Source organism: Mesocricetus auratus, unplaced genomic scaffold (genome assembly GCF_017639785.1).
Source record: "Mesocricetus auratus isolate SY011 unplaced genomic scaffold, BCM_Maur_2.0 Super-Scaffold_15014, whole genome shotgun sequence".
Lineage (NCBI taxonomy): Eukaryota > Metazoa > Chordata > Mammalia > Rodentia > Cricetidae > Mesocricetus > Mesocricetus auratus.
In genome coordinates, this window is record NW_024429186.1 from 36,198,331 (window position 1) to 36,221,378 (window position 23,048).

A 23,048-nucleotide genomic window follows, 5' to 3' on the forward strand; every position below is an offset into this window, starting at 1 on the left:
CTATACTTCCTGGCTGGCTACTGGCCAATCAGCATTTATTCACCAACCAATAAGAGAAACATATATTCACAGCATACAGAAGGATATCTCCCATCATATGCCCACAACAAATAATATGTAGACTTTACTTCTGGCCCATGCCCTCTTGCCCATATAGCCGATCATGCATTTCCTACACAATTAGGACAAATGCCACCAGGGGTGAACGTTGGTTAGAGGCTGGGCGTGGGTGCTACAAAAAAAAATAAATAAAAGAAAGAAAAAAGGATCATGAGTGGTGCTGCTATTTGTTTCCTAAGAAGGTGACATTTGTCCCAGAAAGCATCCCCGGAGGTGGGGAGCTACAATCTACACCAGAACTGGAGGAGGACTGTAAGAGCATCCGCAGTCATACGTGTGGCAATGATGCTCCTGTAAATGTTACTTTTTCCAGGTATGCTACCAATAACACTGTTCCTGAGCTCCAAAACCTGAACTTCCATTCCCAAACCATGTGACCTTGGGCAGGTCCCTTAATCACTGTGGACTCATTTTCTCTTATAAACCAAGGAAAGGGGTGCTGAGAGAACACAAAAGAGAAACCAGTGGGAAAAGTGTCTGTGAATAATGTACTCAATACATGATGGTCAAAACAGAGCCTTTGCTTTCTACTGTAAAGGGAAGAATGGCCCACAGATTCAAGCCAGCCACACAGCACTGTGCAGTCACAAAGCCCTCCCCCAGCTCACTTTCCCACCGGACTCTGCAGGCCTGATCAGAGCCTGCTGCCCTCTGCTGGGAAGAAGGAGAAAGTGACGAGCCAAGCGTCCCTTAACGCAGGAGGCTGGCGTGGAGGAAACCCTGAAGAAAAGAAGGGTAGGAGATGGACTGCGCGTGACCGCTTCTCCTTTGAGACAGGCAGAGCCCCCTCCAGTGGCCTTGTCAAAAGAACAGTAATTTCAATTAGCTCTTATTTTTTAAGTGGTAGGATATTACTTAAGGAAAGAATTGTACACACTGACACTCTGTACAACATGGGTGAACCTGGAGGGTGTTATGCTAATGAAGTAAGCTCCTAAAAACAAGATCTGGCTAAGAGCACCAGGTACTGTTACAGAGGACCCTGGTTTGGTTCCCAGTACCTGCTTGGTGGCTCACAACCATCTGTCACTCTAGTTCTAGGAGATCCAATGTCCTCTCCTGGCCCCTTTCGGACATGAACACACTGTACACACACATACACACACACACACACACACACACACACACACACACACACACACAAATATGCAGGCAAAACAGTCACATACACAAAATAAAATAAATCTTTAACAAAACAAACAAAACCAAAAATGGGCCCACAAGATGGCTCAGTGGGATTAAGCATGAAAATTGATGACTTGTGTTTGATTCCAGAATCCCACATGGCGGGAGGAGGGAAATGGGTCCAGCACGCTATTCTCTGACCTTCACGTGTGTGCTGACAGCACGCAATGCATAAAAAACGAGTAAAGACAAAGACTGCGTAGTCTCACTTATTTGAGCTTTCCGTATCTAAAGTCCCATGGCAGGGGAAGTTGAATGATGGATGCCAGCACAAGGAGTGGAGTGAGGAAATTACTTCTTACTGGGCTCAGAGTTCGAGTTCTTGCCACATGAGAGCATCCAGGAATGTGTGACGGCACAACACTGTGAATATCCTTGACATCACTGAGCCACACATGTGGAAATGGTTCAAGTGATAAATTTTGTTTGCATGTATTTGAAAATTTTGTTTATTTACCTTTTATATATCAGTGCTCTGCATGTATGCCTCAAAGCCAGAAGGGGGCGTCAGGTCCTACTATAGATGGTTGTGAGCCACCATGTGGTTGCTGGGGATTGAACTCAGGACCTCTGGAAGAGCAGTCAGTGCTCTTAATCTCTGAGCCTCTCTCCAGTCCTTGTTTGCACATTTTACCACACACATACACACACACACACACACACACACACACACACAGAGAGAGAGAGAGAGAGAGAGAGAGAGAGAGAGAGAGAGAGAGAGAGAGAGAGAGAGAGAGAGAGAGAGAGAATAAAACATAGGACCAAGCCCACGGGAGATGCATGACTCCACACGATAGAACCATGATAAACACTGACAGAATGAAGATGGGGTAAACAGCTCAGACACGGGGTGACGGCAACAATGGGCATCTTCTATTTACTACTTTCCATGTGACAATTATTACTTTTTCCTTGGGATGACAAATTGGTTATCTTTCCTGTCCTTATGTCAAGGCCAAAATTAATTAATTGATATTTAAGATAGGGTTTCACTGTATATCCCTGGCTATCATGGAACTCACTATGTAGACCAGGCTGGCCTCAAACTAACAGAGCTCTGCCTGCCTCTCTGCCTGCCCAGTGCTGGGATTTGAGGCGTGTACTACCACAACAGGCTCAAACTTTTCTACTTCAGATCACTTTGAGGACAGTGTGGCACTGAGTTCAGCGGACCAGTGCATTCTCCCTGCGGCCTGTTTTCCTGACCTCTAGTGGCAGTCACCGCCAGTTCTCCACAGCTACAGAGTGGCAAAATCCTGGATTGCGGAAGTTCATAGCTAACAGGGCTCCAGGTGTCCTTATGAGACTGAAGGGACCTCTCTCCTGCCATGTAAAAACACATAGATACAGAAATCATTATAAATAGTGTCTCTCCGATGCCACATGGCCAGCAAGTGACCAGCAGAGGCTTGACCTTCATCATGAAGGCCTTCCCATCACCCATCACCTCTGCACAACATCAGGGAGAGAGCTAGGGACCTCCCTGGGGTCTTGTCAGTCAGGCACTGCTTAGCAAAGGACAGGCTATTTGCAGACACCCCAAGCCCACTAGCCATGGCTGGGCAGGATAATAACAGGACTCGCAGACTGAAAGCAGCTATCAGGACCATGGATCCCGAAATGCAGCTTGGTCTTGGTCACCTGGATGTGTAGTATCTGTCTCTGAGCAGCCCTGACTCACCTTGGCCTCTCCACCTGATCACTAGGTACCCCCAAGGCAAAGCCACAGAGACACAACAGACTGCACTCCCAGCTGTGGAGCTCGGGAGAGACAGATTTGTCACTGAAGAGCTTGGTTTACTAGATCTCCATCCTTGGACTCCTGGGCTTGGCCTGTTCCTAAACTTTTGAAGAACCTTCATTTGACCCCATTGGATGGAGTGGTTTCACTTTCTACCAGGCTATACCAACTTTTTGCCCTCCCAAAGCCTCACCCCACTACCCCTTCACAAGAAGTGGGGTGAGAGAAGTCAGTCTTCTTCCCTGAGTCAGAGCTGGGGGGTTCTGGTTTTGCGGAGACTCTGCACAGGGCTGGAGATCTGAGTGGCTCCATGCTGGCCAGGACACAGAGCTCCATGGACACTGCTGGAGGTTCCAGGCAACTGCTTTGCCTTATAGTTTTAACAGCTGCTGTTGGGTTAGACCATACGTGACACCCTAGGCTGCTCCTGAGGCTGGGGCATGGACTGTCCTCCAAACAGGCTGCCCAGGTCAGGCTAAGCTGTGAGCAATTAATGGTTTGAAGGGATTACTTCCTTGTAATACCTTAGCCGAGTCAAAGGGGGGATTTTGATCACTGGACTTCAATACTTTGATAGTTGGATCTTGGTAGTCAGCCTCAGAAGGAGGAAGTGCCCAAATAAGGGAACAGACTCTGTGACTAGCTTTAGGAATGCAATCCGATGGGTTTTAGCCAGGCAGAATGGGGGAGAAGGGCAAGGCCTGCCAGAGCCATGTTTACCATGCTGTGGGGCTGGTTAGAGTCCCTTTAACTGGTACTGGTCCTTCCCTGGGTGGAAACATGGGTGCTTCTCAAGTCTCCCTCCTTCTCCTTTAATGTGTCTTTGAAGGTAAGATGGTTAATATTGTCAACTTGCTGGTATTTAGGATCGCCATGGAAACAAACCTCTCTGTAAGAGATTATCTAGACTAAGTTTATGGAGGTTGGAAGATCCACCCAAAATGTGGGTGGGGTGATTCTATGGACTGGAGCCTGGGGCTAACCTGTAGCATTCCTGGCTCTCTGCTTTCTGACTATAAAGGCAATGTGACAGCTGTGGAAACAGCTTTCTCTGGAACACTCTTGACTTCAGAGGCTGAACTTTTGCTGGCCTTGCAACCAAGTTAATAATATGCCTAGAGACCATTTAAAGCTATGTACTTAACCTGTTTCTCCATTGTGTATTCAGCCTGTTTGTCTTGCTTTAAGAAAACAATATAGTCAACTTTACTAGGCCTTGGACTTGCCCTGTAACCCACTTTTACAAGCTAAACTGAAGGCACAGCTTTACTCTCAGACCCTGTCTCTCTTTTGTGACTCTTCCACACCCGGAACAGTGTGTGTGTGTGTGTGTGTGTGTGTGTGTGTGTGTGAGAGAGAGAGAGAGAGAGAGGGGGGTAGATTAGCTAAATCATCAGATGAAAAAGGCCTTTGAAAACAATGATCCAATTGTCGACTGTAAATGTAGGAAATGTTATGCGGCTATAGGTTGATAACATCTGTTTGCAGTTTTGAGTGCTATTCTGGGTCACTAGGGTTCAATAAAGTAAATTCTTCCCTTGTAAACTCTGGCTAAAAAAAAATTAAGTCATGCTATTCCTCCGTCCTTTCCTATACCATGTTTTCTATGCTGTTCAGTAACTACAGACAAGGGACACAGGGAGAGAAATGGAGAATTCCCAATGGGATCGCTCTTGGTACAGACTGTCCCAAGAGGAAGACTGTCTCATCTGAGGTGGCACTGTCACAACCAGCTGCCCCAAGCTTCTGTTGCCATAACTTCCCCACCATAAGGGACTGTGCTCTCAAACTGCAAGCTGGAATAAGCCCTTCCTTGTTTTGTATGGGGTGTTTGATCACAGAAACGAGAAAAGACATTAAAACTGAGGGAAAGCATTAGAAGCAAGTGGCCACCCCATGGGAACATAGGAACATTCATGATAGGGAAATGGGGGGCCACCAGGTATGCTGGGAAGCAGTTCACGTAGGGCAACCTGGCACCACACATATCACCCATCCTCAGGCAGGAAAAAAGTCGAACCAAGTACTCATTTCTGACTTTCCCTGATTATGAAACAAAGCATAAACTCTCACCAATATCCTGGTGTGCATATTGAAGCTAACAGGCAGTTTGTGCCTGCTAGGTTGTCCCTTTGGTCTACACTCAAATCAGAAGAAAATCCTGATGGTTGTTCTATAACATGGGGTACATCCAGGACCTTAGGTGGAAACACATATTTTTCAGCTAGTTATTAAGAAGTCAGCCCGGGAGACATGCTGTGGAGAGTTCTTCACCTGGAACATGCAGGAAGTGGTGTTACAATTCCATGGGAGGCCTGCAGGGGGCAGCACCTCCCTATGAATGACTCCACTGCCTGCTTCAGAGACAGCAGGAAGTAACACACGTAATTAATTGGCCAATGAATGAGAGTTACTTTTAGAAATTGCTACATAATATTAATGTTATAGATCATGTCAGTACGTTTCCAGTAAGTAGTTCCAGCCCTCCAGATTTTCATATAGGGATGCTGCATGTGCATATACTGTGTTAGGTATGGTTGGAGATAACCCAGATTTGCCTGAGGCATGGAAGCTACCGATTGAGAACAGGAGGAAACGAAACAAGGGAATTGGTGCTTGTGCTCAGACACCCTGAAGAGATTTGAGTCTGTCTCCTCCCGGACTCATGTTAAAACTTAATTGCCATTATAATAGTGGGAACCCTTGAGATTTAAGAGGGCTCTGCAGGAGTGGGGTAGCACGGCCTTGGGTTTTGTTGACTTTGTCTTGAGACAGAGTCTCAATCTTTGGCCCAGACTCACTTGATCTCACATTTGTGATGGGCTCCCTGCCTTAGCCTCTTGAATGCCCAGCAGCCTCCATTCTTCATAAATTACTTAGATTGGCTGGGTATGTAGCTCAGGGTAGAGTGTTGTCTAGTAAGCATGCTTGAAGCCCAGCCTTCAGGAGGTGGAAACAGGGCATCCTCAGTACCACTGAGTTTAAGGCCAGCCTGGGCTACATAAGACCTGAATAAATAAACAAAACAGGACACACACTTGCAGGTGCTCTGTGATAGCAGTTACCCCACACACACACACACTCCTGGTTAAAGGCTTGCCCAGGAAAACCCCAAGAGCAAGCCATTACTAATTCCTCAAAAACAAACAAAACCGGTAATCTTGGTTTTATAACTCTTCGTTTCAAACTCCATCCCACATACATATGGTATAGATAAGCCCCAGGTTTATGCATGCTTATACACATTTAAAAGCTTTATATTTACATTCAAATGTATGGATCCCAAAGCACCCTACCTGAGACCACACCCACCAAGAAGGGACCACTGAGAACAGGGTCCCTAGCCTAGGCCTTGGCAAGAGTTCTCCCCAGGGGCTGCTCCTCCTGTCCCTCCCTCAGAACAGTTCAGTCTTCTAAAGGACTAAAAAAATTAAAAAAAAATGGACGCCTTAGTTCCACCAGTGTCCAGCCCCCAGCCCCTTTTAGACGGTCTGTGAAGATTTGTTTTATGTGTATGAATGCCTTGTCTGTATGTATGTGCATGCACCATGTGAGTGCCTGGTGCCTAGAGGTCAGAAGAGGGCGCTGGGTCTCCTGGCAACGGAATCAGAGATGGTTGTGAGACACCACATAGGTGCTGGGTGCAAATCTGGATGCTCTGTAAGCGGATCAATGTCCTCTGAACCACCTCTCCGCCCCCTCCCAGTCTTGTCTGGAGAGGATGAGACACAGCAGCTTCTGAGCCCAGAAGACTGTCTGGGATGAGGAACACGTTCCACAGTCCTTGGCCTCCTGAAAGGCAGTGCGTCTTCCACAAAATCTGCAGTGTTACAGTGTTGCCATGACAACAAGGCCAAGGCAACCAATGGCTGCTGGCTGCCCATGTGGTGGGCTCATGGCTGCTTTGGTTCACTGAGTGTAGCTGCTGCAGGAGAGGAGAGACAGCAAGATAAGCCAGCTGGGCAGGGGACAGGCCTTTGAGACCTCAGGGCAGCAGAGGCACAACAGCCTGAGGCAGCTATAGCTCTGCCGGGACTGTGGATACTACAGGAGCCTTGGCTTCTTCGACCCTGATCCTGCTGTGTATACTTTGGGAAAGCCCCAGGGTTGAGAGCTCCCAACCAGGTCTGGGAAAGGATCAAGTGTGGTTACACTTCTCCTGCTCCCTTTAGCAGGTTGTTGAGCTGTTTATGGAGAAGCTCACTTGTAAATAGGAGGGGAGGCCTGGGTGGCCCTACAGCCAGGGCAGCTGCCAGGAAATAGCATACTATGAACCTGGGATTGTGTCTTAGGGCCTGCTCTTCCCTCTCCAGAGACATGGAGTAAATGAGAGACCTGGACAAAAGTCATATAGAAGGAACGGGGTAAAGAGGGAGTTAGGGGGTGTCCTGTGGTTAGGGACAGAGCAGCAGCACAGATGGGTCTGGTGGGTACCAGGGAAGTTTTTCAGTCCTCAGCCAGTACTTGCCCTTGCGAAACAGACATTTTCTCTTCCTGACCAACGATACCACACACGGCCAGGCCTCATCGTGACAGCCAGGTAGCACCCAGTGTGGACCCACTTACTTAGTGCCGACCCAAGGTCAGGGTTCAGGCCTGGAGAGATGGCTCAGTGATTAAGAACACTTGTGACTCTTCCAGAGGACCCAGGTTCAATCCCAGAACCCACACAGAGGCTCACAGCCATTCACAACTCCAGTTCCAGGGGCTCCAACACTCTCTTCTGGTCTCCAAGGTCAGGGCTCGAGGTGAAACACAGGGATGTGTCACCCCCTTTGAGAATGAGGGTGTCCCCTCCCCTAGTGGTACTCTGATGGAGAGGAGCCAAGGGGAGTCAGGCCTCCCTTCTGCCCTACCAAGGAAAGATGGGAGCTGGGAGAGGAGTCCCCATCACTTCCCACCCCGGGGGAGCGCAGAGGCCCCAGGCTGGGTGGCCATGATGTGGTAGATGGATTCCCGGAAGCGCTGGTCTCGGCTGAGCCGCTTGGCTACCTCCTTCAGCTCTTCTATGTTGTTGGCTTCTAGCTGGGAGGTCATGAAGGACTGGGATGGCTTCACTGGGGGACACAAAGACCCAATGGCCCATGAATGGCACTCCCTCTTGCCGAGCCCACCCTTCCGCCCTCATCCCAGCCCTACACGCTGTTGAGCTTCACTTGGTCCCTTCTGCCCAAGGCTGGTAGAGCCAGTTTCAAGGACAGACTGCCCAGCCTTGTCTACTTGTTCTCAAACATGCCCTCCTCCTGCCTTGTCGCCAACACAGCCTGTGCCACCTGGCCCCACGGGGGCTTATGGGTGCTCACTGTCGTTCCAGGAGGTACTGGACCGGCGACGGTGGAAACGGCAACTCTTGATGCGACGAGTGGCCGCCTTGTGGATGTACACGGAGTTCTTCATGATGACCGGCATCTTGGCCTCCAGCTCTGCATTCCGGATGCACTCCTCGAAGAACCCTATGGTGACACGAAGGAGCAGTTGATCGCATCTTTATTTGGACCTTTGGACCTGTCCTTCGAAGTTCTCCTTTGAGGTGGGAGATACATCAGTCTATCCTTTACAGAACACAGTTCCTCCTCTAACCACAGCCTGTGACTATCATAAAGAAATCTGCTGGGAACAGAGCTCTGAGCTTTGGAAAAAGAGGACAAAATTTCAGTCTTTCCTCCCATACCCTCACCCCAGGCCCAGCTGCCACAAAGAGGCAGTGCCAGAGGGACTCCTACAGGACGGTGTCTGGAGAAGGAACTCCAGGAAGGACACCACACACATGCAGGCCCTGTTCCAGGCTCTCGGGGACTCGGCTTAGGGGGCTGAGCTCTGGGAATGAGGCTGGGCCCTGGAGGGAGGCCTTACTCTTCAGGTGGCTCACGTCAGCCCGCATCCTCTCTTCCTTCTCCTTGTTCCGAACTTTGGAATTGAGCCCTTGTTCCAAGCTCCGCAAGGCTGCCTCTGCCTCCCGAAGCCGTCTCTCCAGGTCCATGCGTACCTTCACTTCAGCCTAGATGGAGGGAAGCCGAGTACAGGGAGCAGTCTCCACCTCCCCAGAAGCCTTCTGCGATGCCTTGTTTTCTTTGCTAATTGGACCCGAGTTAGGATCTCCTAGGAGACACACCTGTGGTGTGTTGTGAGGGCGTCTCCAGAAAGGTTTAACAGGGGGTAGAGAATGCACCCTGAGTGTGGGTGGAACTGTGTCATGGGTTGAGGCGGCAGACTGAATAAGAGGGAAAGGGGAAAAGGGATATATTCATCTCTCTGCTCCCTGACGGCAGACACAATGTCACCAGCTGCCTCAAACTCCCACAACCATGAGTTCCCTGTCATGACAGACTACAACCCCTCAAACCATGAACCTTCCCTCCTTAACTGCTTTTGACAGGAACGTCATCTCAGCAATGAGAAAAATGGCTGGGACACCTTTCCCAATCATCTTGGGCTCAATGGGAGTGGATGGAAGTTTCCACATCTTGGTTCTACACCTTAGCAGATGCTGGGCATGGCCCTGTTCCTAACACTTGTCTATCAATGATAGAGAGACCGCTACCTCTTTGTACCAGGAACTCTCCATAGAGAGACGTACTGGGAGGGTCATTTAGACCGCTACCTCTTTGTGCCAGGAACTCTCCATAGAGAGGCGTACTGGGAGGGTCATTTAGACCGCTACCTCTTTGTGCCAGGAACTCTCCATAGAGAGACGTACTGGGAGGGGCATTTAGACCGCTACCTCTTTGTGCCAGGAACTCTCCATAGAGAGACGTACTGGGAGGGGCATTTAGACCGCTACCTCTTTGTGCCAGGAACTCTCCATAGAGAGACGTACTGGGAGGGGCATTTAGACCGCTACCTCTTTGTGCCAGGAACTCTCCATAGAGAGACGTACTGGGAGGGGCATTTAGGGCAGCTGTTTAGTACAGGGATGGGCAGGAGTCCCCAGCAGTGGGAAGGGCCTGGAGCGCGGGCTGCACACCTTGAGCTCCCGCTCGGCCTGCTGCTTCTCCGCTGTCAGCTCCTGAAGGGAGTTCTGCAGGGCTTGAGACTGGCTTGAGTAGAACTCCCGTTCCTCCTCCAGGGCCCGTGAGCGTTCTTCGTTCTCCTTCATCCTGCGGGCAGGAAGGGTGCTTACTCAATGCTCGCCTACAAAGGGGGTTGCTCCTGCTACGGACAGCTAGAAAGAGGCTTGAGTCCTCTCTGGGTCCAGTCAGATGGGTATTAGAGGGGTGGTGTGGAGTGAGGGGAGCCCTAGGCTTAGAGGTTCAGGGACTGCCACTTCTCTGACCTCGGGTGGTCCTCCGAACCCAGTGAGGTTCGGTTTCTTCATGGGTTTGGGTGGATAGAAGCTAAGGGAACCTGCTGGCTGGCCACAGGCACTGTTCTGAGGACCTGATGTTGCTCTAAATGGTTTGTCAAGTCAGATTTAGAAAGCCAGGTCATTGACAAAAAGGAAGTAAGTAACCCGTCTCATCAGTGACAACTGGAACTCAAGTCCAGTTGTGTAACTTGAGGGCAGTTCCAGCTCCCAAGTTGCTGAAGGACCCAGTGGCCTCGGGTGACTCACCTCTTCTCTGCCAGAAGCTTCTCTGCCAAAAGCTCCTGCATCCGCTCTTCGATCTGCCTGAGGTTGCTATGGAGACCATCACTGGCAAGTGGCTGCTCACTCTCATTGGTCAGTGGCTGTGGCTGGTTCTTATCTTCCTCCAGCATCTCCAGGGTTTTCTTCTTCTCTATGGAGAGTTCCTGGCACAAAGGCAGGGAAGGGCGAGAAGGATCACCGTTAGTTCGCCAGCATGGCTGCCCTGGTCTCCTTGCAATTGCAGGGAGTGATCTACTCTTCCCTCAATCCTCCACCTCCTGGCATGCCTCATTCCAAGATCTCATTTCTTACAACATGGCCAGGTTACTCCCCCATCAAGACAGACAGACAAGGAGAAACCCAATGTGACTTCCAATAGAGAGGGTACCTATCAGGGTCAGGCCCCAAGCTCACTTCAGGTGTTGGGCTTTTGGGAAACTGCTAAGATATGGCCAAGTGAAGTCCACAGTTTTGAAAATACAACCCACAATGTTTATCCTATAACACATGTGTAAAATGCATGGGAACACAGAGCAAATACCTACCTAGAAGGATCAAGGAAGCTTGACTAAAGAGATATTTTGACTGAGTCTGAAGGCACATGATTCTCCAAAGAAGAGATAAAAGGATCTGTTGTACAGACGCAACAGTAGGACAGAGGGGTGGGGGATCAAGAAGCCCGTTTTCCTCTGGGACATGAGCTCAGTGGTTGGAACAGGGGCTGGAGTGTCTTTGAGCAGGTGGTGGATGGGCAGCTGGGGAGGAAAGGCTGGGGAGGGCTGTACTTGTACGATAGACTAAGAAGTTTGCGCTCTGTCCTTGACACATGCTTCTTGCCACTCCCCCTCTCGGTTTCTTGTATCCGATGAGGGTGACCTAGAAGCTGATTTCCCTTCATGCTCAATTTCACCCAGGAGCAGCTAAATGAAGGAACCACAGAAGGATGTGGTGGGTGACTCCATCGCCCACTCTAATCAATACTGCCTCTGGTATAAACCCCCAGCACTATAGAAAGCGGTCTCCTGAGGCCACGGTCGTCACAAGGGCAAGCTGGAATGTTTGTTCTGGGTCTGGAAGAACCAGTCAGTGCTTTGGGTTTCATGTGTTAGCTAGAGTTCCCAACCATCCACAGACAGGCTCCTTTAGATAAACTTCCCACCATGCTCATTCTCCTGTTGGCACCTTCCCTGGGAGATAAATGAGAAATCCAGTGTCATGTAGCCCAACCCACCAGCTTGCCTCCTGGGCAAGCAGGCCCCTCACCTCCAGTGTGTGCTGTAAGGATTCTGTGAGATGCCTCAGCTCCTTCTTCTCTTGCTCCACACCCTTGAGGCATCTTGCAGTGAGTTCTAGCTCCCTGTGGGGATGGAGAGCTGGAATGGCAGCGCGTACCCTGCCCAACATCTGCATATAGACATGCTTCTGTCGTCCCTGATGTGGCACAGCAGGGCCTTCGGACAGCCAGTTCTCTGCGACACCGGGTGCTGTCAGCCGCAGCATCAGGGCTGCAAGGAAGGCTCAGCCACACGAGGAGGGTTCACTTACCACATAGAGTGAGGCCCTGGGACTTAGCTTTTAATTCAGTGTCTAGCAAGTGTTTGATCTCTTACTTAGGGAGATTCTCTTATTTGTGTGCTAACTTTAAAAATTAGGAAAAAGAGCCCCTGCATTTCTCCCTCCCCCAAACGCATATCTAAGTGGTTCCCTTTAATAAGGTTGTCACAAGTGTCTCTGGGCTATCACTCATAGTCCATGGTGGTGGTGGAGATGGTGGTGGAGGTGTGACGGTATGACATGGAGTACCATCAATAGCAGAAGTAGTTTCCAAATTCTGGATAGACTACATCGGAGTCACCTGGGTTGGGGATATATACACATTCTACCATCATGAGATTATAATGTAATTCATGCTTATAAAGGGTAACTAGATCTGTAAATAATACATCAGATTAAAGATCCCATTGTGTCATTAACTAAAATGTGAAAGGACCACAGGAGAGACGGAGGATACTGGGGGTCTTTGTGGACAGCACTTCTAGGCCAGGTCAACTTGGTGCCAATAACTTGGGTAAGTGGCTCTCACAAAGGTAGGAGGGGCTTGTTCCTTGAGGAAGGCTGGCCTGTACTCACCCATGCCTCACACTCTTGTTCATACCAAGGCAAGAGATCATTATCAATGGTTAGAAATGACCTACTAGGGCTGAAGTGATGGCTCAGCCATTAAAGGCTAGGCTCACAAAAAATGTAAGAAATGATTACTGAGGCGGCGGCAGGGAAGGGGGCATATTTTCTGGGTACACTAAAGACCTGGAGCATTGGGAAGACCAGGTCATACGTGTTTCCTGGTAATGCCCTCTCCAGGTCTGTCTGCACATGGGTCTGCCAGGACTAGAAAATCCCCTATTGCTCCTCACAGGGCCAGGGTACTCCCTGTTGGGGAAGTCCTGTTATTTGCCTGTTATTTGTCAATAAAGTACTGTTGAGCCTATAGGAATCTAGATAGGTGGGGCTAGGAGTCCAGGAGGATTCTGGGAAGGAGAAACACAAGAGAGTCAACATGTAACGCCATGGGGGTAGGAAGCCTGGAACTATTCTCCGGTAAGAAACATACTTAGATTAACAATTATGGGGTAATTACTTAAGTCAGAGCTAGCTAGTAAGAGACAAGCAAGGCCAACAGCTTCATAATTAATATAGCCTCCTGTGTGTTTATTTGGGACTGATGCGGATCTGGGACCAGGCGGGCGAGAAGGCTCCTCTCAAGGAAAGCTTCTCTTAACAACTCCCCCTGCTGCCCCCTCCCCAGGGGCAAGGCATCCCCACATTGCCCCTCCGAGCATCAGGGCATGCCCCCACTTTCCCTCCCTGGGTCAGGGAATCCCTGCTATTGTCCCTCCCAGGACCTGGGCATGCCCTCTCCCATTTCCCTCCCAGGACCTGGGCATGCTCCTCCCATTTCCCTCCCAGGACCTGGGTATGCTCCTCCCATTTCCCTCCCAGGACCTGGGCATGCTCCTCCCATTTCCCTTCCCAGGACCTGAGCATGCCCTCTCCCATTTCCCTTCCCAGGGCCTGGGCATCCTCCTCCTCTTCTCCCCTGTGCTATCCCTCCAAGGGTGGGGCATGACCCACTGCCCCTCCCAGGACCAGGGCAATCCCTGCCCCAGTGCTATCCCCTCAAGAGCCGGGGTGTGCCCTCCCTGATGCCCCCCAGGACCAGCCATCACCTCTTGATCTGCTCTTGCTCCACTCTGAGCTCTTGTACCACCTCCTCGAACTGCTGCTTCTCGGCCTCCAGCACCTGGTTCAGGCGCTCAAGCTCCTGAAGAGAAGGGGCACGTCACAGGTGGTGCAGGGCCCTAGCCTCAGGAGATTCCTCCTTATGCTAGCCCAGAGGACACTCCAGGATTTGGCTCAGCCTGGGGCACAAGCGCCTAGGCTCCATTCAGTGGTATGCAGTCTCAACTAACCCAAAAGCGTGATGAACCTGTGCCATGACAACCATCAGCAAGAGGAAGGACAGGCTTAGACATGTCCCCAACAAGGATCCTCTTAATACATGTGATGGTAATTCTGGATGCTGCTCCACTGGGCAGCTCTAGGGGTTAACATCCCAAGGTGAAGTGGCTGTGCCTTAAGCATGGAAAAACAAAAACAAAAAAAATCCGTGGAGTGTGTATTTCCAGGATACAGAATGACATCAGGTATAGTGGCAAAGCCAAGCTATTCCCAACCCAAGATTTTCTTTATTTGTAGGGATGAGTCAGGTGGACAGCTTCCCTCTCCTCAGACCTATGGGAATAGGAGTGTTGGAAGGCCCAGGACAAGTCCCAGGGGGCCAGACCAGTCCCTTCAGGGAAGCCAGCCAGCCTGAATGATTCTCCCAGAAAGTTGGAGCCTCTAGGTTAGGGGTCCTGTTACCCCTGGGTCAGTAGCAGATGGTATTAGGGATCCATTTCACCAAGTTCATAAGTTGTTTTGTTTTGTTTTTTATGTCATCTGCTTTGTTCCTCTACATTTTATGTTGTGGAAGCATTTTGTTTCTGCATCTGCTCTCTCACTTTCCAGTTCCAAATTATTCTCTGGTCCCCTGGGGGCTTTGTTCTCAAGTATAATGGCATCCTTGCTAGGGAATGGTATGCCTATGGAGGTCAATGTTGCTTTGAAGAGATGCAGAGAGGGAATAAAATACATAGAGGAGAGTCTTATTTTAATCCACACACCTAAGTTTCTTGCCCAAGTAAGCTACTTCTTTCTCGTCTAATGTTTACTGACACATGGTTACAAACTGCCTCAGTTTGCTAAATGTGGTCACCACCACCTGGGCTGCTCCCTGGCATTCTGATGCCCCTGGGCACATGCAAGTCTATAGGTAGCAGGGCTCATGGGAGTGGCTGAGGCAGATGTGAGCAGGAGAGCAGATATCTTTTGAAAAGATGATGTGTGGTAGCCCATGGTTCCTTTCTCCTGGCATAGGTAGGGGGTCCCCTTAGTCTGGGTCCCCAAGAATGAGGACACATGAGACAGGGCTCCAGCCAGCCCAAGTAGCCATTTGTGCTACTAAAAACCATGGACATATAGGGGCTTTTGGTAACTGCAGAAGCCATGACCTAGCCTATATCTATATTTGACATGTCATATCTAAATAAGATATAAATTAAATTTGTGTTCTTGCATATATCCCTCCTTACAACTGAAGAAAACTTCAGACCTTAAAAAAAGAAATATGAGGCTAGGTAGTAGTGGCACACGCCTTTAACTCCAGCTTTAGGGAGGCAGAAGCAGGTGGATCTCTGTGAGTTTGAGGCCAGCCTGGTCTGCAGAGTAAGTTCCAGGACAGCCAGGGCTACACAGAGAAACCCTGTCACAAAATAAGAATAGCAATAATAATAATAAAGAAAAACGAAACTCTGCTTTAATGCACATGGTGTTGCTGGTGCTGAGAGCCTCTCTGGCCAGGGTCAACATACTTGACTACTTCTCCTCAGGTGATGTTTGTCAGCTGTGCAAGAGCTGCTGAGAAGCCCATAGAACTCACTAGCCGGAAGCACCTGAGCTCCATAATGGTTCACACAGGTCCCAAGACTCCTGCTGTTTCAGAAATGATCACCAGGACTCAGTAGAGGACTCCACTCTCCAGCCTCACTTCGCCTCCCTGCAAAGCTCCCTAGCCCTGGGGCTAACAGCCACCTCCCTTCACGTGCAATCACAATGGAATAACCACACTGGCATAGCTTCTGTTGAACTGTCCGTAGACGGACAGTGTCTGAAACTCAACCTTCCCTTCCCTGTGCTCAGGTACTTCGGAACACTAGCAGAAGCCAGGCAGTGCCTCCAAGAACCCAAGGGGAAAGCAACCTTGAACACAACAGGGCAACAACAACCCATTTGCCTTATGTTCTTCTCCACTCAGAGGTCCCAAGTATATGTGGTAAGTTGTCTCTACCCACGTCAGTGACCAGCTATGCCCAGGGGAGCATTTGCTGCTGCCTCCAGGGGCCAGAAGAATGGGTGTCGTGAACCAGAGCCACCCAGCACCAAAGCAACTTTAAAGAAGTTCAGTCTTTACACGATGCTCGAATCCCCTGATGATTTTATGCCTACAGGTGGCCAAGGTTGGTTTGAGTGACTCTCATGGCAGCCCTGCTTCTCCCTCCCTCTCTCCCTCCCTCCCTCCCTCCCTCCCTCCCTCCCTCCCTCCCTCCCTCCCTCCCTCCCTCCTTCTCTCCTCTCTCCCTCCCTCCTTCTCTCCTTTCCTCTCTCTCCCTCCCTCCATCTCTTCTCTCCTCTCTTTCCTTCCCTCCTTCTCTCCTCCCTCCCTCTCTCCCTCCCTCCCTCCCTCCCTCTCTCTCTCACTCAAAGCCACAGATACAAAAGCATTGGCAAATGATTAGTGGAAATCTTCACAGGGAACCAATAGCAGGCTCACCTCACTCATGGACAAAACTCTGCTCCTCTCCCAGTCCCTCGAGCCATCTCTGCCTTGTTCAAACTTTCCCTCTCCTCAGCAGCTGCCTCACTCCTGGCCTTTATCACACCTACCTCCATGGGCTCTCTTAGTCTCCGAGACCTGTGGAACCCAGCACACAAAACAGGAGCTAGCACACGACCCAGAGCCGAACAGAAGACCCGCAGGGCCAAGGGCAGTGGCTAGCACCTGGTCATCCCAGGGTGCTGTAGTGCACTTGGAGAAGCAAGCCGCCCGTGTTGTCCATTTCAGCTCAAATCTGCCTCCCTCTCAGCTTCCCTCCCCGAATCCAGCTTCTCCTTGGACCATCAAATAAGACTAATTTCTTTTCCCTTCAAGTATTTTAAAAAGCCATTCTGTCCCCAAGTTTCCTGCCCGCTAAGCTAAACACATCTTGTTTGCCATGCTTCACAGATCATGATTTCTTGTCCTCAATAAAACTAATTATACCCATGAAAAGAATACAGCTACAGGGGCTCCTGATCAGGAAGCCTTGATACAGGGAGAATTCTTTGCGACTAATTTACAGACACAATGCAATTCCAGGAAATAGCCCCGTGAGATTTTTTTCTCATAGTTCTATTTATTCATTCATGCTACATCTATTTACCAAGTACCTGCTGAGCTCTGCATGGAGGATCTGAAGATGTTCCTATGGTCTAGGGCAGCTACTCAGAAACCCAGACCAGAATTTTAGATCAAATGTAGGAATCCAGCATTACTAAAATAATCAGGTATCCCAGAGAGTACTACAAGATTCATGTCCTGCAGGACAGGGACTCAGTACCAGGTCAAGCTGGCCTGGATGGAAATGGAATAGAAAACTCGATGGAGGTGGGAAGAGAGGCAACCAGTTGATTCTTGAGCTGACAGACAAAGGTGGGAACATAAACGGGTTGGAGATTTAGCTCAGAGGCTTGCCTAGTAGGTACAAGAGGAAAGAACATTCCAGATGGAAGAAATACAATATACAAAGCTCCCGTGGAAACATGTTGCCTGGAAGAACCAAGTCAGGCTCATATGAGACACGAGAGCAAATATGATGGGCAGGAGGCAGGGGTCAAAGAAGCAGGGAAGCTGACAAAGGAGACACCATAGGCCATGCAGGACCTCAGGGTTAGGTAGAGGATCTTGTTTGGTTTGGTAGAGAATCTTGTTTGGTTTTTCCCTGAACAAGAAGCAAAGAAAATTTTGTTGTTTGATTGTTTGTTTGGATACATAGTGAGACAGACTGTATCCCAGACTGGCTTTGACCATGTTTCCTGGTGCCACAATCAGTGCTGGGATTGCAGCTGTATACATCATTGCAGCAGCTGCAGAGACAGTTCCGAGAGCAGAAGGATGGTGGCAGGTGACATGATTTATTTTCCCTGTAAACACTTGAGTTGGTTGCAGTGTGGAGGAAAAGACAAAATAGGTAGAAAGAGTTTAAGGACCCCAGGCAGGAGGTGACAACACTAGTTTACACAAGGCACTTAGCTATAGGACTTGGGAGTAGGGTGGGAAAGAGAGGAAGGAGGGAGGACCCTCAGGTTCCTGACCTGCATAAACCTTGGGTGGTACATAGCCCGAGATGGGTATGTGAGAAGAAACCAGCTCTTCTAGGGAGGGTAAAGGCAAGACATCTTGGTCTCAGACAAGGTATATTCTTAGCATCTTTGAACATCTGGCTGGAATGTGATGTCATTTGTTGGGAATCAGAGGATGGTTGGAAACAGAAGGAAGGGACTAAAGGTATCAACCTGGGAGTCATTTGCACATAAACAGCAAAATGAAGCTGGGGATTGTAGGCTGGACAGCCTTAAGATCTAGAGCAGAGAGAGGAGAGGACGGTCAAGTACTACCTGAAACAGGAAGCATGGTCTTGTAGACTTACTAGGAGGGTTGCACAACCTCATTCATGCAAACTGCTTGTAATTTCATAACCACTTATCATGTGCCATCCAGGCCAGGATTTTAATCTTAGCACTCAAAAGACAAAGGCAGATGTATCCTTGTGAGTTGGAGGCCAGTCTGGTCTATGTAGTGAGTTCCAGGCCATTCAAGGCTACATAGAGAGACCCTGTCTGAAAATAAGGTATAATACACAATTTGAAGAGACTATCAGAACTAGAGTCAGATGGCAGGATTGTTAAAATTATCAGACCAGGAATTAGAAACAAAAAAACAAACCCAACTGTGGGTTATATGCTAAAGACTTTAATAGAAAAAGATAGGTATGGAGAAATAGATAACTAATATCTAGGGAAATGGGAATTACACACACACACACACACACACACACACACACACACACACACACACACACACACCAAATTTGAGATTCAAAACACAAGACAACTGAATAGCCAGGCACGATGGTGCGCTCAGGTGTGATGGTACGCTCTTGTTGTCCCGGAACTCAGGATGTGAACGCAGGAAACAAAGCTTATCAGGTCAAGGCTGACTTAAACTACATGTCACTCTGTCTCACAGAGCAAGCAAGCAAGCAAAACCCAAAGCAGAATAACAAAGCCATACTGTGACAGAATAAAGAACGTCTTTGCTGAGAGAAACTTCCAAATACACCGGAGAGCTTGCTTTCATGTTATCCCATGTGTGGACAAGGTAGGACTGAAATACACCATCAGCTGCCTGTGGAAGAGACCTCAGAAGAGACCATGGATTTTTCACAACTTGATCTTTCATTTTCTATCTCCAGAACGCTTGTTGAAGCCACTTGGCCTGATTTTGTCATGCTAGATCAAACTGACTAGGATCAATAAATCACACCATTCAATGATGGCATATTCTACATTATTCCTAAGCTCGCATAGAACATTTACCAATAGCAGTAGACTCTGCAGAAGGAGAAGCACCTTAACAAATTTAAAAGACTAGAAGCCATATAATATTTGCTCTTAATAAATAATGAAATTATACTACAAACTAATAGCAAAACAATAGCAAGAAAATCCACAAAGTGACTGGAGATTAAACAATATATTTCTGAGTAACATGAGCCAAAGTGAATTCAAGAGAATTCCTTCCAAATTAAATATTGAGACCTATGTCTAAAAATTATAATATCCCTTGTTACTTATTTAAGTGAACTGACAGTATCTTTCCATACCAAAATAAACCTCCTAATTATCTGAGTGTTTATAGCAGCTTCATTCATAATTACCGAAACCTGGAATAATCCAGAGGTCCTTCAGTGGGAAAATAGACAAACTGAGGTATATACCCAGATACCAAATGTATTCAGCTCTGAAAAAAAAACAGTGTTTAAGCTGTACAAAGGCATGGTGGACATTTAAATGTACCTCACTAGGCTAAGATGGTGACCTGGAAAGGTTATGTGGTATATGACTCCAAGTCCATGACATTCTGGAAAGCAAATATTGCAGCTGGTAAAAAGATCAGTGGTTAGCTGGGTGGTGGTGGCGTATGCCTTTAATCCCAGCACTCGGGAGGCAGAGGCAGGCGGATCTCTGTAAGTTCGAGACCATCCTTGTCTACCAAGTGAGTTCCAGGACAGGCTCCAAAACAATACAGAGAAATCCTGTATTGAAAAACAAAAACAAAAAAAAAAAACCAAAAAAAGATCAGTGGTTGCTACAGTCAGTGGAGAGACGGGCACATAGAACACAGGGATTTTAAGGCAGTGAAACTATTCTTTGTGATATCGCAGCGGTGAATTAGTGGCATTTTATACTTGTCAAAATCTACAGAATGTGCTGCACTAAGAATGAAGCCTGCTGGATGGCGGTGGCGCACACCTTTAATACCAGCACGTGAGAGGCAGAGGCAGGTGGATCTCTATGAGTTCCAGGCCAACCTGCTCTACAGAGTGAGTTCCAGGACAGCCAGGGCTACACAGAGAAACTATCTAGAAAGAACACCCCACCACCACCACCAAAAAAAGAAGTCTGATGGCCCTGGAAGATATGCCCAGGAAATTCTCAATGCATTCTTGGCTAAGAGTCCCAGGTTCTCTCTGACACATGGAAAATGCCATGTCTACACCATGACTACAAATACATGGCCACACCATCACATGGCACATTTCCCTGAATTCTAGTCTGTTTGGCTTCCTGGAAACCCAAAAGAACACAGAGCAGCTGGCTGCTATTGCTTTTATCAAGCGTCAGAGATGAAGAACATGAAGCCCAGAGGAATCAGACAACATTCACACCGCGAGACTCCGGCAGGTCTCCTGGCTGCAGAGTCCGGTTTCTTCCTATGGGTCAGGCTATCCCCCAGAAACCTCATACATCAACAGAACCATCATGTCTCTGGGATACAGAATTCTTTCTATGTGGCCCCAAACTCCTCTGCCAATCTCTGATATAGAATAGGAGGGGATGGTATTGGGGAAAAGTATACCTACCCTATAGGTTAGCAAACTGAGGAAGAATAGCATTTGGGCACTGTGATTCTGTGTGGCCACACCGGGAGCAGTCTGGGCTCTGTTTCTGATCTAGAACGCATCACTGACAGGGAGTTCTCCTCCTGATGCCTGCTCCAAGCATCCTCCCCCACATCAACATCTGGGCTTGCACCTTACTTGTATTCTGTAGCTGCCAGCGACCCACTTCAGTGCTGTGGCATTAAGCGAGGTCTGTGTGCCCTGGGTCTCCGCTGCCCTAATTTCCAAGCTAAGACCTAGATAGTGTATCTAAATTTTCCTCGGGCCCATTTCTGCCCCAGATTCAACCTCTGTTGGCTAAGTCTCCTCTCCCCACCTGGGGCTGTGTCTCCCACTCCTTCCCATGCTGGGCCTCCCAAACCACCTGTCCTTAAAGTTTCTGGCAGTATCCCAAAGTCTTGCTCCAAACGCACAGGATGCTATGGAGAAAAGGCCAAACCCTAATGGGATCTAGGTGAGAGTGTGCAGACCTTAGGGCTCAACCTCTGGGGGAAGAGAAGTGTAGTCCTATGGTGAGGCCAGGTCAGGGTCCTACTCCCTCATCTGCCCTTCCTGGGCACCCGGCACACATGTGATACATAGACATGTGTGCAGCAAAAACACCCTTACACAAAATACTTTCTTTTTTTGAGACAGGGTTTCTCTGTGTAGCTTTGGAGTCTGTCCTGGCACTCATTCTGTAGACCAGACTGGCCTCGAACTCATAGAAATCTGTCTCTGTCTTCCTGAGTGCTGGGATAAAGGTGTGCACCACCACCGTCAGCCTAAACACTAAACCTCACTTTCAACTCCATACCTCCCAATTAAAATCTTGAGCCTTGTTTTTCTTTTATTTGTAATCAATGAAAAGACTCTAAAGTCTATTTGGAAGAATAAATGGGCACAGGAGGTGAAATTTTGGAAGAAAAACGAAGGTGGATTGTCCTAGTGGTTTGAAATTAAGCCATAATGTAAAGTTGCAAGAATCAAGTCATCTCAGTCTTGGTTCTTTCCACGGTTACCAGGCTCTTATCTTAAGCTGGGTGCTGTGACAGGACTTGGAGGGTTTGTGGTCTGAGGGGGCCTTGTGTTTCTTGACTTTAGGGCATGTGTTACAGTCCCATGAGGAATTCCTGAGCTGAGTCACAGCCAGGCACTGTGCTTCAGCTGATAGCCTCAGCCCTGTGGCTGGCCCGACAGAGGACAATGCAAAGGGACAATGCAAAGGAGCCTACATAGGCTTCTCTGGGCACCACTCTGCAATGCCAGGCCTCACCCATGCTGGAGTGGCCCATAATTAATGATTATATGAGCAGAGTGCTAAGAAGAAGTTAGTCACTCAGTACACACTGTACACACAGTATGTCAAGTACTTTCGATGCAAAATCTGCTTAATCTTTATAACATCCCCAAAAGGGTGGGTTTTATTATTTTTGGACAAAAATATCAACGTTCAAAGAGGTTAAGTAACTTGTCAGGGGCCATCCAGCTAGACGGGCTAAGGTCACATACAACCACAGCTCCAGGTTTCTGCTTGCCACATGCCCTGCCCTTCAGGTATGGGAATGGACTGGGCTCCAATGGCTCAAATGAGGCAAGAGTCCTCAGCCTGTGCTGAGCCTCCACGGGGCTCGCATTGTCAATGCCAACAGAATGAAGGGATCGCGGAGGTTCTCAAACCCCAACACTCTTATGGACCAGAAGCCCCCACCCCATAACTGAGGCCACCAAGCCACTTATGAAATGCTTAGATGGCTTTGTCTCTAAGACCTGTTCACTCATCCCTTTCTCTAGAGTTCACAGGAAAACTATGCTTCCCACCAAGACATTGTCATTTAGTGGCCTTGCTGTTCCATCCCATCTGAGGTCTCTCAGACAAGTGTCTGCATGACTAGTCCCCACCACCACCAGCACCATCCCCAAATGCAGTGGTTCTCAACCTCCCTAATGCTGAGGCCCTTTAATAACACAGTTCCTCATGTTGTGGTGACCCCCAACCATAAAATTATTTTCATTGTGACTTCATAACTGTAATCTCGCTACTGTTATAAATCGCATTGTAAATATCTGTTTTTCG

General features: G+C 48.6%; 1 protein-coding gene and 1 long non-coding RNA gene across 2 annotated transcripts in view; one reads left to right on the plus strand and one right to left on the minus strand.

Annotated features, from left to right (window-relative positions):
- Nucleotides 1–6,207: 6,207 nt before the first annotated feature.
- Plekhd1 (pleckstrin homology and coiled-coil domain containing D1) overlaps nucleotides 6,208–23,048 on the minus strand; it is a 29,605-nt gene continuing 12,764 nt past the window's right edge. The window contains exons 7-13 of the mRNA XM_040742822.1: nucleotides 13,841–13,935; nucleotides 11,877–11,970; nucleotides 10,599–10,777; nucleotides 10,011–10,143; nucleotides 8,900–9,044; nucleotides 8,350–8,499; nucleotides 6,208–8,103 (exon numbers count right to left, since the gene is read on the minus strand). Coding sequence (XP_040598756.1) covers nucleotides 7,937–8,103; nucleotides 8,350–8,499; nucleotides 8,900–9,044; nucleotides 10,011–10,143; nucleotides 10,599–10,777; nucleotides 11,877–11,970; nucleotides 13,841–13,935 — 963 coding nt within the window. The 3' untranslated portion in view covers nucleotides 6,208–7,936. The remainder of the gene's footprint in view (nucleotides 8,104–8,349; nucleotides 8,500–8,899; nucleotides 9,045–10,010; nucleotides 10,144–10,598; nucleotides 10,778–11,876; nucleotides 11,971–13,840; nucleotides 13,936–23,048) is intronic.
- Nucleotides 13,168–19,453, plus strand: LOC121139311. The gene is made up of 3 exons (XR_005876234.1): nucleotides 13,168–13,211; nucleotides 15,912–16,044; nucleotides 19,057–19,453. It is a non-coding gene; the product is annotated as an uncharacterized LOC121139311 (long non-coding RNA).